Raw genomic sequence first — 16938 nt, 5'->3', positions numbered from 1 at the left:
CGTCACGCCAAAGACCCGGGCTCGGTTCCCGACATGGGTACAATGTGTGAAGCCCATTCCTTGTATCCCCCGCCATGATATTTCTGGGCCGTGTTGTTGCTGGAATATTGCTTAAAAAGGCGTAAAACCATACTCACTCACTCACGAGTAACGTGCACGTGCCTCCTTCAGGAACACGCGGGTCGCAGTTTCACGAGACACAGTAATGAGAAGTGTCAAGTGTGAATTTTCAAGTTTATAGTTTCTTTTGCACAGCAGTTAAGTTATATATAGTTACGCAAAAAGGCAAAGTTCACTTTTCATATAAACTAGTATTTGTTTTAAATCGTTTTCCGTTTCAAATTTTATTCAAAACACGTATATAAACTGACGTCCAAAAGAAACTTTACCAGAGTTTGAAATCACTCTTGCTCAAAAACAACAAAACATACATGCATGAAGTAAAGCGTATTTAGAAGATCAATATATCCACATAATCAACACTAAAAAATGACAATTATACCGCGACCGAGAATGACGTCAGAGCCCCCCAAAGTTGGGTGTGGTACCTCGAGGACAATAGGCATAGTACATAGTACATAAAGAATCGCTCACGTTCAATAACAAATCATTAGTAGCCTCAATACACGCAAAACACTCTTCGACGAACAGAAAAAGTCAGTCGTCTGATGAGGTCACGTGGGATTTGCCGCCATTCTTCTTGGAGGGCCAAGATCAGTTCTTGCCGGTTTGCTGGAGTGAGTGGTCGTTGTCGAACACGACGGTCCATCAAATCCCAAATCTGTTCTATGGGGGACATGTCGGGTGAGCGTGCAGGCCACGGCAGGATGTTGACGTTGTTGGCTGCGAGGAAGTAAGTGACAATTCTGGCTTTATGGGCTTTCGCGTTGTCATGCTGATAAATGACACCACGTGGCTGCTGTTGGAGAAATGGTAGGACAACTGGACGAATAATGTTATACATGTACCACTGAGCTGTCAAGTTTCCGCCAACGATGACCAGCGGTGTCCTCTCCTGCCCTAAGATCCCTCCCCACACCATGACACTCCCTCCACCATATGGTACGACCTCCTGCACGCAACACGCCGCCGTTCGTTCACCCCTTCGGCGGTAAACACGTTGTCTGCCATCAGCCCTAAACATACAGAATCGACTTTCGTCAGTGAAGACAACCCTCTGCCAGTCACGTCGTTGCGAACGTCGTACAGTCCGGGCCCATCTCAATCGCAGACGACGATGTTGCGCTGTCAATAGCTGTCCTCTGTATGGTCTAAAAGCCCTGATTCCATGAGCCCTGAGTCTCCTGGCCACTGTCTGTCGGACTAACCCTGTGACCTAAGGCATTTGTCGCCGATGACGTCACTGTCAGGAAGCGATTTCGGAGGTGCAAGGTACGTAAGTACCGGTCATCATGGGGCGTGGTCACCCTGGGTCTGCCTATTCTTGGCCTGTCAGTGGTCCGCCCTGTCTGTCTGTAACGTTGCATCAAGTTGGTAACGGCAACACGGGAGCAACCGAAGGTTCGTGCAATATGGGCGTGGGTGGCTCCCATCTGTACCATACCCAAGGCTCGTTCACGTTGTTCGACTGTGAGTCGTGGCATTTCTTTTGTGTTTTTTCATCACTGTGGATGTCTGACTTGCCGTTGCAATTGTTTTATACCCTTACCCGCACGTGCATTTGCAGTTGTCCGTGGTGCACGTGTTTGTTTACTTTTTCGCGTGTTATCTCGCAAACATGTAACAGACGATTAACATTTTCAGAATATTTTCAGTCGGTAAAGTTTCTTTTGGACGTCAGTATATTTGTGAACAACGTTACATACAAATAAGGATCGGTGGGGTAGTGTAGTGGTTAAAGCGTTCCCTCGTCACGTCGAAAACCTGGGTTCGATTTCCAATATGAGTACAATGTGTGAAGCCCATGTTCTCAGGTTTCCCACCGTTATATTGCTGGAATATACTCCATACCATAAAAAAACAAACATACTCATTCACTCTGACCAACAAACGCTCAGATTACAATTGCACAATTTCTCGTGCAACATGTTGGTTCCCGCACTCAGCAATATTCCAGCTATATGACTGTCTGTAAATAATTGAGTCTGGACCAGACAATCCAGTGATTGACATTATGAACATCGATCCACGCAATTGGGATCGATGACTTGCATCAACCAAGTCAGCGAGCCTGACCACCCGATCCCTATAGTCGCCTTTTACGACAAGCATTGTCACCTTTTACGGCAAGCATGGGTTGCTGAAGACCTATCCAACCCGGAATCTTCACGGGTGTGTGCATCATGAACTGCTGCTTAGCGGCCATCTGCGTTACACAGTGTTTCAACATAAGGTAAGGGTAGTGTTCGCACAAGACACATGCAAAGAGTGAGGGCGTTGGATTTAACCCCACTTACAACAGTATTCCAGTTATATCACGTTGTGTCAGCATTATGTGTGAAGTAATGCAGGTTTGGTTTGGTGAAACCCACGGGTACAGTGCTGACAAACCTAGAATCGCGGCTAACCGGAATTCAAACCACGATCATAGTATGCTAGCATACCCAAGGGACTCAACTCTGCACTGTGAATTGTGACTGGACCGTGAAGAGCTCATTCCGTTGCTTGACTAAACACCGATAGGCCTCGCTAATACACAGCATTTTGTCCTTGTGGACGGGTGATGGAAGAACGTTGAGCGGATGCACTCCTTTACATATGGACAGGGGCGGTCGATTAGCCTGGTGGTTAAAGCGTTCGCTCGTCACGCCGAAGCCACGGATTCGATTCCCGACATGGGTACAATGTGTGAAGCCCATTTCTGGTGTTCCTCGCCGTGATATTGCTGGAATATGCTCAAAGCGGCGTAAAGCCATACTCTCTCATTCACTCATTACATACAGACTGCTTAATGTGGTATTTATGCAGAAAGCTATGGTGCCTTGCCCCTCCTGTGATTCAATGAGTTACGAATTTGTAAGAAAAAAATTACCCCAAATCATCCTCTTTCAACGACATACCTCACTTAAGAATTGACTTTCAGTTTGTGTGGGTTCATTGGGGTATGTGTAAAAGCATATAAGCTGTCTTATGATAGTAGTATAATTATCATGGAAGATTATCAGTTATTACAAGAATTTAGACTGACACCCCCTAAAGTTGATTTATGCTGTTTTCTTAGAACAGATTTCTGTTATAAACATGACGTCAGATTATTATCAGGTAGTAAGGGAAATGGTTATTCATCAGAAGCCTATGATTGCATGATTTAAATTTATTTTGGGTAATCAGTACCTGACTGCCATGTGCGTTTAACGCATGCGCAGACATACTGTATTAAAACAGGAATGTGAAAACATTTGTTCATCTTATCTATTGGACTCTTTTGCTTCTAGTGAGTAATTAATGCATAGATACACATTCCCCTTGTCCAACAAATCATATAGATCATGTTGTATGTTTTTATGTAGGTATCAACACACAGTAAGTCTTGAATTTATGTTTTAGAAGTCAGCAAGCCCCTCAGCGGCAAAACGTCGGTTTGATGCCGCCATAGTTGTCTGTCGCAGATCGATGCCTATGATGTATGATTTATTTTTGGTATACAATCAACAAATTAAACGTATTACACAATTCTCCAGGTTTACAAAATCAGTACAAATTACGTACAGTTTTCGGGGCTAACATATTGTTTCAGTTTGGGAATCGACACCTAACATTACATTCACATCAAATACAAGACGTCAAAAGGGTCGACACGATAAACGTGACGGGAGAGATTTCCGAAATTGTTCATAAACCTGAGGCGGTTACTTGTGTTGGTCATTATGCGCATTTCTTCGTTTTGTTCGCTAGGATGGGATATTCGAGAACGATCATGCAGTCAAACTCTCTGACGCTTCTCAATCTCGGGATTGGTAAGTAGTCCGTCAGTGTTTACGTCATTTCAAGACGGTCTCGTGAAAAATGTATGAACGTCAAATTGAACGTCAAAAGCCGCCTATCAGGTAAACACTCAAATATCATATTCCATTAAAGGAACATTCAGTGTGAGTTTACTAACTGTATTCAATTATTAGAACCATAATATAAAAATATCCGTTTGCAATTACAGTAAACTACGGTTATAACGAACACGCTTATAACGAACTAACGGATATAACGAACAAAGTTTTTAGTCCCGACTATTTGGTGTAGTTATACTGTATATATGCTTATAACGAATTACGGTTATAACGAAATAAAATTAGTAGTCCCTTTGAGTTCGTTATAACCGTAGTTTACTGTTAACTAAACTGCCGGCCAAAAGAAAATATACACCATAATATTACAAACTTTATCAAATGTTACCAGGCTGAAAACAATCGCCGAAACACTGAAAAGTTAGGTCCAAAACACAACTGTGATACCCATATCCAATATATTACCATCGATTAAAAATTTCTTGTTTCTTTTAGTTTTAGCCATCAAACATGGGACCGGTGTATATTTTCGTTTGCCAAGTCGTTCATATCAAAATGAACATTCAAACCATTTGTATGCTTGGGGTGGGACTAAAAATTATTTCTATTTTAAATACTGTAAAATATTTTTGGCCTGAAACAACGTGTTGAAAAGAATATTCATTGTGCGGTTTCGCATTTCAATGAAGAGATAAGGCGTGTAAGAAACCAACGATCGTGGGTTCGAATCTCAGATTGACCCTGATTATGTTTCCTGGTTTGTCAGCACCATACTAGTAAAGGTGGAAAATACGTATTCACTTCATAATTTCATCTTACATCAAGCTGACCCGTGAAGATCCGGGGTGGAATAGATCTTCAGCAACCCATGCTTGCCGTAAAAGGCGACTATGCTTGTCGTAAAAGGCGACTATGCTTGTCGTAAAAGGCGACTAACGGGTTCGGGTGGTCAGGCTCACTGACTTGTTTGATGCAAGTCATCGTTCCCCAACTGCGTGGACCGATGCGCATGATGTCAATCACTGGATTGTCTGGTCCAGACTCGATTATTTACAGACCGACGTCATACAGTTGGAATATTGCTGATTTCGGCGTTAAGCAACAAAGAAAGAAAGAAACAGACAAACAAATAAACTTACCTCAAGCTGACACGCCGTGATCAATGAAAAGCGGCGTTAATAAACCACTCATTCTCACGCATCACACCGATTCCTGTCTTAGCATGCTAGTATGGGTTCAAGAAAATAGCAACAAATACATCATTGTGGGTGACAGTTAGTCATTCGACATGCCATGTTATGAAATATTGTTAAAAGCGATATCAAACCAAACACACATTCTCACACGTCATACTTAGTCATACATAAAAACATGCTGGTACGGGTTCAAGAAAAGAGAAACAAATACATAATCGATGTTAACAGTTATTTATTTGAATAAAAGTTTATAACACAGGGGTTCAAGGTGTCAAGACAATACACATACACCATGTTTATAAGCATTTTGCAAAAACAACGCGGCCGTTGAGCGGTTGAGCTGGTCTGACGTTTGAGTCAACTGAGAGTGCCTCGCCATCACTGACTGAAACAGATTTCAGCGCGCCAACCTACATGAACAAAACCATATAATATACTGAACCGCAAAAGAAACGTCACCCCATGTAACATTGCATGAAAAGTTGTCATTTAAATATCTGGATAATTTTTGTCAAAGTTTCTCAAATTTAACATTACCTTGTCCGGAAAAATGAAAAATTGATAATACAAAACAAAGCAGACGACAATAAAACCGATCGCCCAAACGCATCACGGCAACGGCCATGGTAACCCGATCCACGTGAGTTCCGTGCAAATTGAAATGCACATGCGTTCCCCCATTTCTTGCCCTACAAAAATCCACCCAGATCGGATAACATTCAGTAGTTATTGAATTGCTACCACATGCCAAGATTGACAAGAAATCAGCGAAACCCAGCCCTTGGACGATTGCAAGCTGGACAAACCGCCCGACAAGAAGCCAATGCATTTCAAGTCCACGTAAGGACCATATACAGGCTCCAGCAACGGTACCAGACCACCAACACGACAGATGACCGACCACGTAGTGGAAGACCAAGAGCCACCACCCGACGTCAGGATTGTGCGACAGCATCTTCAAGATCGCTTTGTTGCTGCTGTGGAAACTGCTCGACAGACCATGGGGACACATTAGCGACACATAAGTGCGGACACCGTGCGTCGACGATTGACGAGCAGACACCTCCACTGTCACAGGCCACACCGAGGACGCCGGGACCGTTTTCAGTGGGCAACACAGCACCAGCATTGGCGCCACCAGCAGTGGAGAAGAGTCCGCTTCCCAGACGAGAGCCGTTACTGTATTTCAACAGCAGATGGCAGAGAGAGAGTCTGACGACACCTTGGGGAACGTTATTCGGATGCTTGTGTTGTTCTTGAGAGAGACACGTGGAGTGGTCCGAGCAGAATGGCATCAGAACCATGCAGATGCCTGCATTTAAAGTCCCGATTTAAAACCCATTGAGCCCTTGTGGGACGAGATTCAGCTGAACTGCGTCAGGCGTTCCTAAGAGTGTGGGCTCAAGTGCCTATGGCCTTCATCAACCGCCTCACGTGGTGGCGTCTACATCTCCATCACCACAGTTTTAATCTATAGTGAGCGGCCAGAACATTAATAGATTTTGAGTCGTGTGGTGAAATTCGAAACACGGACGTTCTGATCCAAGTCGAGCGCCTTGTCCACATCTGGATCTAGAATCTTTATTAAAAGTTCATTTTCGATTCAGATAGGAACTCCAGACAATTCCATTAAGACCATCAATAACACGTTGGGTGGCACACACAGCTACAACACGGCGACCAGACAAAAAGGCCATCTGTCACTGAGAACCATCTTCACTGGTGGAACTATACGACTGGCAAAAGGTAAAGCAACGCTCCCTTATTTTCATATATAAGATAGCTACGCGATAAATGGCAAACAACAATGAAGAACGAAGCGTGGTTTATTTCACGACAAAGCATTGTTCTATCATGACGTCATTTCTGGAGACTCGAACATACACTCGCAACTTGATGACGTCGTATATTGGACGACGTTGTTTTAGAGAGGGAAGAGTTTAGTGAGTTGTTATATGTACCTGGGCAAGGTGGATAACGCAATGGCCGAACGATCGCCTCCAAAAATGGGAGATATATGACACAATCGATGTTGGCAGTCAGATAATCGACGTGAAAATTGTGAGAATATACTGCAAAGACCAAATTCAACCCCCCTGCTAATAAAATGTACTTTTCCAACATTGCCGCGGTGGGATTCTATTCGGGGAGTCATCGTTATTTAAATACGGGTAAATATATTTTAAAGGTGTACTTTTTACTAACATCCTAGATTGTTGCCACGGAACCCATTTATGGTCCCTCACTTTTTTCGCCCACTTTTCAACTATGAATTAAGATCTCAGTATGGTGAGATATGGTGAGATATTGTGAGATAAGTAAAGTAGTTACCGCGCTTGTCGGCCTTTTTCTGTCACGTTTGAACTTCTGACAAAAGACAGCGAATATTGAATATGCACCCATTTCACATACAAGTAACTATTTTAGTATCAGAAAGCCAATTTGAAAAAAGAAATCAGTTCAGACTGGTCCCCACTATACAGTTATTGGCGTAAGACTACTGACGTTTAATCTGCAAACGAAGTTTTTTGTTCAAGTATTGCATATTTTTATCGGGTGCGAGTTAGCAAGGCGCTAGTGACGAAACAACAGTGCAGATTCTCTTTCTGTTCATGATGCTGATTGACAGAAAAAAAAATCCAATCTAATATATGGAAAGATAGCTGTGATCGTTAATATCAAGGTGGCATAATATATATTTATGGGCAGGAAGTTCATGATCAACACGTAAACACTCGACCAGTTGTCTTATAATTACATGCTCGCCCGTTTCGACAATAACTGCTGCTTTTTTCCATATGATTTGTTTGTTTGTTTGTTGTTTAACGCCGCACTCAGCAATATTCCAGCTATATGACGGCGGTCTGTAAATAAACGAGTCTGGACCAGAAAATCCAGTGATTAATATCATGAGCATCGATCCACGCAATTGGGATCGATGACATATATCAACCAAGTCAGCGAGCCTGACCACCCGATCCCGTTAGTCGCTTTTTACGACAAGCATAGTCACCTTTTACGGCAAGCATGGGTTGCTGAAGACCTATTCTATCCCGGAATCTTCACGGGTTTTTTTCCATAATGACTAGGAGTCACGTGTGATTGGTCAAATTATCCGTCCGTGTGAATGATGTAACGTAACCGTTTCACTGTCGCAAGAGGAGACATCACGTGAGTTGACGCCATATTGTAAACAAATTGTTAAGGTCGGTTTTAAATGCGGTACATCGGCCCCAATTTCTTTCGATGGTACACGCGATACAAACATAATACAACATCAACATGACTACTAAATTATGACATCAATACATTTTGCATTTGTGTCAACTGATTATGAATTCGACCTGATGTAAAATTCGGTTTCAATATGTTTTTGTTTTAATTGAAACTGTGATAATGGCTCTATAATTGGTTAGCTGAAATAGTATTTTCCGTGTGCGTAATTTACATGTAACATTCTGTGATTGTACAAGATAATTGATAATTAATTATGCATGCAGATATTATAAAATACAGATTGTAAAGCTTCGCAGTAAAACGGAATAGATTATCATGATACGACAGGGTTCGTATTTCCAACATTCTGCAATAGATATTAGGTTTAATTAATTTTAAATTTACAATTTATAAATGTAGTAAATATATCGGAAGTATTTAACTTTTATTTGATACCTTATCAGCAAGGAGTAAACGCTTAGTTGTTTTTGTTGAATGATGTTACAATATGCAATTTTACCTGTGTATGCTAACCGATAGTCGTTGATTTAACGCCACTTTGAATTTATTGTCTGGACAGGGGCGCGTGGTTTGACTTCGCGTGTTGTGACGTGAATGGCGTCACGTCAAAGTGCTGATCTAAACTTATGATCGTATACATGGACACACGTGGTGTCAGTTTTTCTAATAAATAATATTCTCCTTGACAGAACTGATCTGAACTAAAACGTAGATCAAGTACATCACGTTTGGGGTGATTTCCACAGCGCCCGACGGGTATATGAGACTTTTTATCGCTTAACTCACACCGTTAGAATTTGGCACATTTTTCTAATTTTGCTATGGCGACATGTGCCTTTCAGATCTCTATAATACAATAAAGGGCGGGGAACATGGGAAAGGAGGACCAATGGGGACCAATTTTCTCAAAAACTATTTGAGTTAGAGAAATGAATTTTACACGCCTAAAGGTCACGATCTCTTATGAGTTCGAAATTGGTGTAGTTGTAAATTTATTTGTTTACAGACTTACGGGCCTTGCTCCATGTTTTTCAAATCAATGCATACTGCGTGAGATTTGGAGAAGTTTTCCCAGGAACACTAATGAAGTTACATAAATGAAGGTTTACATGCCTATCTGAGAATTGTTGTCAAGACTGAGTTCGAAACTAGGTGTCATAAATTATTTTTACCAGAGAAGGGTCCTTTTGCGTGTATTAATTTTCATGCCATCGGTTTACAAGTTTTATTGTCGTAGTTCAATTTCATATTTCGCTTTCCCTTTTATGACAAATAATTCCATTAGTTTCATATATCAATGATCATTATCTATTTCAAACTGTGCCTTTAGTAGAATGGGATGAAATTTGAAACTTTATTTTAAATATACTATCACCGATGTCTTTAAATGTACATGTATACTATGGTTCAATGCAATTCTAAAGTCGCATTTATTAAAAATAATATGAAAGAAACCGTTTTGAACAATAATCTAATACAGGTACTTCATATTTTCGTAATTTTCTCTTTCACTTAATCTAGACATTACGTGTTATTGTACTGTAAACACAATTATATTTTCTTCTTTCCTTGTATTGAATATAGCCTACTTCTCACTTCTTGAGCTTTCAAATTCAAGTACTTAAATTGTCCAATTATTTCACGTTTCAAGCTTTTGATAAATTAGATTTAAACCATAAACAACACATCATAACACAGGAAGTATAAATAAGCGGTCTGCGTGATTGCACGAATCGATGCTTGTATGATGCGGTGCCCGAGTTATGAGTGATCGAAATTAAATTTGTTGAATAGATGTGCCGCCAATGAAAGCTTATCAGCAATATTGATTAAATTTACGTGAGCTTACTCTTGGGTGATAGTAGGTTAGTATAATCTTTTTAATTATTAAGAAATAATAATGATGTCCGATATGGAGCGATGTCAATTTGAGGATTGTATGAGCTGTTTAGCCATCTTTAAACAAAATACGATATCAATCACCCCGAAGTTGTTTTTATCACTAATGAAAAAGCATTGAAACATATATGGACGTAAACGGAATTTCTTCAAGTTATATACTCACCGACAAAAGAAACGCAAATACCATACATGTTGGTTAATATATGAAGAATTACTCATATTCAAGAGACAGATTGGTTCGATGCACAAACGAACATATTACTGTGATGTTGTGTGAACCGAAGCTCATGAATGCATCACGTGTGACGTCATAGATACACTCCTCGAGATGCACCATTTGTCTCGTGCAGGATTAAGGTGTATAGTTTGGAAATCACGTGCAGCATATCGTGATAAGAATAAAAAGAGTGGTATTACTTGACTGATTGTTAGTTTTTCATTACGTGGAACACAATAGAAACATCTATTCTTAACGTTCATACTTCTCTATATGCTTCTATGGTTCGCGTTTCTTTTGGCGATGAGTATATAATCCAAACTGACGATCGTATAGCAACATAATCTTCATCTTCCCGAGGCAAGAGAGTTAATTGACTATAAAAGTCCAGTTTCCACCCTTGCCGAACTAGGCTGTAACTCAAGCCAAAATGTAACTCCATAATACCAGCCTAGTTCGGCAAGGGTGGAAACTGGACTTTTATAGTCAGTTAACTCTCTTTCCTCGGGAAGATGCATGATCTTTGAAACAGTATGTCATGAACTAACCACGACCGCACTAACAATTTCAACGAGATTTTTATCGGTGAATCAAAGTCGCGGCGGACAATTATTGTCGGAATTATTGGAGATCTAGATTTCAAACAAGGGCGCTTGCTAGACTTTACTTGCCACACTTCGAGTGCTTCAATATTACAGTTAATGTACAATAAATAGCAAATTTAGAACACCGGCACAATCATCGATGGCTGGGCGGTGCATATACCTTTGGGACTTGTTGAATTTCGATACCGTTGACACATGCGCCCCTCATGGTTTATTCTCCCTGCAGTGTTTATTGTACGATAAACAACTCCTACTCGGCGTTTATTTCTTAAATATTCCACACCTTATATATATTATTTGTAAATAAGTGTGTGAGTGAGTGAGTTGTGTTTAACGCCGCTTTTAACAGTATTCCAGTTATACCACGGCGTGTCAGCTTGATGTGGGAGGAAAGCCCGAAGTGATGTAGGTCTCAGACGTTTACCACTTCGGTGAAACCCACGAGCACGGGTATGGTGCTGACAAACCTAGAAACATAATCGGGGCGAACCGGGATTCGAACCCACAATCATAGGTTTCTGGCGTGCCCAAGGATCGCAACTCTGCACAGCGACTCGAGGCGCATTAGACGACTGGGCCACCCATGGCCCCTGTAAATAAGTACATGTCATAAAATCGGCCTCCTTTGGATGGCTATCTAAGATATGGTGACTGAGCCCATATGGTGACTGATTCAGATAGACCGCCTCCGCTGTCTAGTGGCAGAGCGTCTGCCCGGAGAACGAGGGGACGGGGGTTCGATCCCCGGCCACCTCATAAAAAAAAACGTTAAAAGATGGTACTTGTTGTTACCCTGCCTGGCGCTCGGCACAAAGAGGCTTATTATTTCAATCACTTCATTGTCTGGTCCAGGCTAGAATATTCACAGACCGCCGTCATATAGCTGGAATATTGCTGAGTGCTGCGTTAAACAACAAACAAACAAACAAAACAAAACATAACGAAGAGGCTAAAACAAGGAGAGGTCGGCTAAGAGTCAGTATACTGTGTCTGAGTGGGGTATTCATGTTAAACTGCGGCATGGTATCTCAGTAAGCTAGCACTATAAAATAGGCATTAGTCCGGACTAGTAGCAGACACAAACGTGCATGCACGGCGCTATATAAATGCGATAATCTTGAACGCGACGTTAAACCCCATTCCTCTTTACCACACCTGATTCAGATAAACCTGTATTTAAATATGGCTACTTCTGATTGATTGGCCAAATATGTTCGAGAATTGCTCAAGGCTGTTTTGAATAGCATTCAGTCATACAAATCATTGTGAAAAATACAAAGTGTCAAACGGTCGTAAACGTTTGCAAACAGCGGTTGAATTAACACACGTCCGCCGGTCCCAGACAAGTAAAATTCAGGAAGGAGTAGTGACATTTTCTTGTAGTTTACCGTTACATAGATGGCAGTTCTGTTGCACATCCTGTTTGCTGGCAAGTGAAAACAAATATCTTTGACGAGTGTAGACACAAAAAGCAAACTATTTCATTGCACATATACCAAAAAACATGATAAAAAAATATTTTTAAAATTGTAGTTAAATTACGGTATGGCGTTAACACACCAAGGATCATAATCGAACCTCCGGGGTTCCTGTCATCTAAAGGATTCGTGACCAATTTAATGATGAATAGGAGTATGCTGTAAATTCTTACCCTGTCTGCTGTGGTGAGAATGGGCATTTTCATAAGAACCCATCGGACGGACTCCGAACAGGGTGGGGTTGTCAGCGAGCCCTTGTAGGTGGCGTAATGTTTATGATCCAACAGCAGCTGGCGGGGGTCCAGCTTCACTTTCTCATCCTCATCTACACAAACGTAACAATATCACATCACTAGTGACAGGGGGGCACTGTCTAAGGCGCCGCGATTTGCTGTGCAGTGTTGCGTCCCTTGGGCACGCCAGAAACCTATGATTGTGGGTTCGAATCCCGGTTCTCCCTAATTATGATTCTAGATTTGTCAGCACCATACCCGTGCTCGTGGGTTTCACCGAAGTGGTAAACGTCTGAGACCTGCATCACTTCGGGCTTTCCTCCCACATTAAGCTGAGAGGACACGCCGTGATATAACTGGAATACTGCTAATAGCGGCGTTAAACCCAACTCACTCACTCACTCACTCACTAGTGATAGTGCGTCAGTGGCATCAGTCATCTCCATCATTATGATACAGCATCAGCTGACGGTATTCACAACATATAACAATTTGGGGATCGTTTGTTGATTCACAATAGATAAGCACAGCATCCTTATTCATATTAACAAAGTTTCTATGCTCATCTAAACTAGCGTGCAAAAGAATGTAAACATTTAAAAATGGTCAATTAATGACACTTTGTATGGATAGCGACCTCTTTGATTCTTTGTCATGCTGTTTCAGAGCTACTTCTGGCTTCTTCATCAGGTTAATGCTCAGTATTCATGTTCTCCTAACTTCTAAATGCCTGTCAGATACTTCACTTGAAAATTGGATTTGAAAACCAATTACAAACATTATCAAAACGTCACTACGCTAAAAACAACAAGCGTATAGTCGACGAAGTCATCTATATCCCCCGTCCATTTTAACACGCTATGGTCCCAAACCATGTAACTGACCCAAAACTACTCTTAGCCCATGTCAAAATAGCTGCAATGGAAATTCTAAAATAAACGTTTCTAAAACTCCTTAATATCAAATGTTACCAGTTCAGTATGTGCTTTATATATAGACATGCAATGTTTGGCAAGGAAATAATTCTGGAAATAATACCAAATAATATACATTTCTAAAATCCATAAATAGCAAAAGGCAACAATTCAGCACGTGTCTGGCACCAGTTCAGTATGTGCCTGGTAGACCTGCAAAGTTTTATAAGAAAGTATTTAACAGTTTTTGAGTTACGCTCCGGAAACGAACACCACCCTTATAGAACCTAAGTCCAACTTGTTGCCATGGAAACGTAAAAAAAAAAAAAATTCTAAAATTCCTAAATAGCAAAAGGCACCAGTTCAGCATGAGTCTGATAGACATGCAAAGTTTCGTAGAGAAATATTTAACGGTTTCTGAGTTATGCTCCGGAAACGATTTCGGGACGCAGGAACGGACGGACGGAACCCCTTTCAATTTCCCCCGCCAACTTCGTTGGGGCGGGGGATGATTACCTAAACACTGCCATCTTGAGGTCCACAATAGCGCCAAGACTGATACCTTATGAAAGAATAACCATTTCTTGTTTGTTTTTAGCCACCATCAAACAAGGGTGTACTTTCTTTTGCCCGGCAGTTGGGAATACTTCTTCTAAAGGTAAGAGTGAGTGAGTGAGTTGGGTTTAACGCCGCTTTTAACATTATTCCAGTTATATCACGGCGTGTCAGCTTAATGTGGGAAGAAAGCCCGAAGTGATGCAGGTCTCAGACGTTTACCACTTCGGTGAAACCCACGAGCACGGGTATGGTGCTGACAAACCTAGAAACATAATCGGGGCGAACCGGGATTCGAACCCACAATCATAGGTTTCTGGCGTGCCCAAGGGCCGCAACTCTGCACAGCAAACCGCGGCGCCTTAGACGACTGGGCCACCCGTGTCCCCTCTAAAGGTAAGAGGTTCCCCGTTTCGAAGGTGTGGTCACATCAAACACAAGAGGGTGAGTTATAGTTGGGAGTGTCCTTCCATTCAGCTATTTCAGTCAACCACAGGTTTTGTTTGTTGTTCAACGCCGCACTCAGCAATTTTCCAGCTATATGACGGCGGTCTGTAAATAATCGAGTCTGGACCAGACAATCCAGTGATTGACATCATGAGCATCGATCCACGCAATTGGGAATCGATGACATATGCATCTACCAAGTCAGCCAGCCAGACCACCCGATCCCGTTAGTCGCCGTTTACGACAAGCATAGTCACCTTTTACGGCAAGCATGGGTACTGTTATATGAATATACATACCGCCCTTCAGATGCGCCACTCCATCCACGAAAGTATTGAAGGCATGGTCGTGCGACTCATTCGACACCTGGAGAAGATGACAGAAACCGTGTCATTATCATTATGACCGGGTGTTAAATTAACTGTTCTGTGTGGCTTAAAGGTCGTCATCGAGCGGTAATTATAAGCGCTGCTTACTGCCAGAATTATATACTATATTAGTCTTTATATCATCATTGCATACACATAAGTACAAAATGGCAGTTAAATATCGGTGTATTGAGCAGAAAGACACAAAACAAAATAGATCACGTGTTGCTTTATGTCTTCCAGCCTTTGGGTATCGCTTGATGCTTCCTTTGATTTTGTCACATAACAGTTCTCATGACAACGAGTTTGTAGTTATAAGAGTAGAGACAAGTCGTGCACTTATTACTCACGCAATCTAGTGTATTAACACTGTAGACCGATATTTAGTGCAACGTGATAATACGAATGAGTTGTGACATCACCTGTGTCATCTCGTACTCGTCGAGATACAAGTAAATAAGCATAATAAATAAAAATCCTCATGTGTCCCTCTATGACATGTGAAGAAACTACAATCAGTACTTGTGCGCGATAAATAAGTATATTTGTCAACTGAAACTCAAACGTTTGAGGGGGTAGCACGTCAGACAGTCTATTTGTTGCCGCACGCACTTGCCAGAGCCAAGAGTATAAGAACAAAGGCGTACGTCCTTTGACTTTCTGTGGAAAAACACATTCGAATGCCAAACATGTAGGGTGATTAGAGACTCCTGTTTGCATCGAAGAAAGGATGTATGTCTTTGGATGGTTGGATGGTTGTTTGTTTGTTGTTTAACGCCGCTCTCAGCAATATTCCAGCTATATGACGGCGGTCTGTAAATAATCGAGTCTGGAAAAGACAATCCAGTGATTGCCATCATGAGCATCGATCCACGCAATTGGGATGCGATGGCATCCATCAACCAAGTCAGCGAGCCTGACCACCCGGTCCTGTTAGTCGCCTCACACGACAAGCATAGTCGCCTTTTATGGCAAGCATGGGTTGCTGAAGACCCATTCTACCCCGGATCTTAACCTTTAGCCTGCTGAATTATTTTCACACTTCTTACCCCTGCCTGCTGGATTAATTTTAGCCTAAGGCGCTCTAAAGAGGGTGGGTGATTTCAAACAGTCGGTGCCTAATTAAACAAGGGCCAATTGAAGAAATATTTTGCACATTTATTCCTGATAGACAACTACACAGTACTAAATAAAAATATCCGGATGTTTTCAATCAAACAAAAGTTAAGTCCAAAGCAAACTAAAAATTTGTAAATTTTCTTAAACTTACCTGAATTGCGTTATTGAAGGTGGTTTGCGTTTCATGATAGGAACCTTTTAATATCGTAACATTTGTGCAAATTGATTTCAATAATCATATCTCCGATATCTTTATTTTAATTGAGTAAAAATTCGGGTTTTTTTATCGGCCAGCGCGATTATCTAAACGTTAAACAGAAAAATAAGTTAATTTTCGATGTCATCATGTCGGCTGCAGAAATACGAACATTCGGGTTAATCTGATGTGTAATGTTATTAAATTTGAAGGAAACAATTAATGACTTATGAATATTCACTAATCCTAATTTCAAGCGTTTTGGTCGAATGTTTACGATATACTAAAATAAACAACCCGTGTCATGATGCTAGCAGACGTCCTAAAATCAAACATAGCGCGCTTCGCCCGATCTCTGAATAACTTTTTGCAATTTCAATATCAACAAAGTTTACATTGCCTTTATAAATATATGTCGAAGGTTGACGATCTTCATAACCGAAGAATGTTTTATTTGTCATTTTCCAATTAATATGGCGAGAGAAAAACGAAAATAAAGATCATGAATT

The 16938-nt window shown here is 41.2% G+C and overlaps 1 protein-coding gene across 1 annotated transcript in view; it reads right to left on the bottom strand.

Moving 5' to 3' along the window:
• Positions 1-5454: 5454 nt before the first annotated feature.
• The window catches only part of LOC139464658 (carbonic anhydrase 2-like), a 40885-nt gene continuing 29401 nt past the window's right edge, over positions 5455-16938 (bottom strand). Inside the window, exons 5-7 of the mRNA XM_071246180.1 lie at positions 15046-15112; positions 12771-12922; positions 5455-5568 (exon numbers count right to left, since the gene is read on the bottom strand). Of these exons, the coding sequence (XP_071102281.1) occupies positions 5455-5568; positions 12771-12922; positions 15046-15112 (333 nt within the window). The remainder of the gene's footprint in view (positions 5569-12770; positions 12923-15045; positions 15113-16938) is intronic.

This window comes from Haliotis cracherodii, unplaced genomic scaffold, assembly GCF_022045235.1.
Source record: "Haliotis cracherodii isolate W230 unplaced genomic scaffold, xgHalCrac1.p SCAF_17, whole genome shotgun sequence".
Lineage (NCBI taxonomy): Eukaryota > Metazoa > Mollusca > Gastropoda > Lepetellida > Haliotidae > Haliotis > Haliotis cracherodii.
The sequence above is the reverse complement of the archived record's forward strand: the minus strand, read 5'-3'. Positions and strand labels throughout refer to the sequence as shown.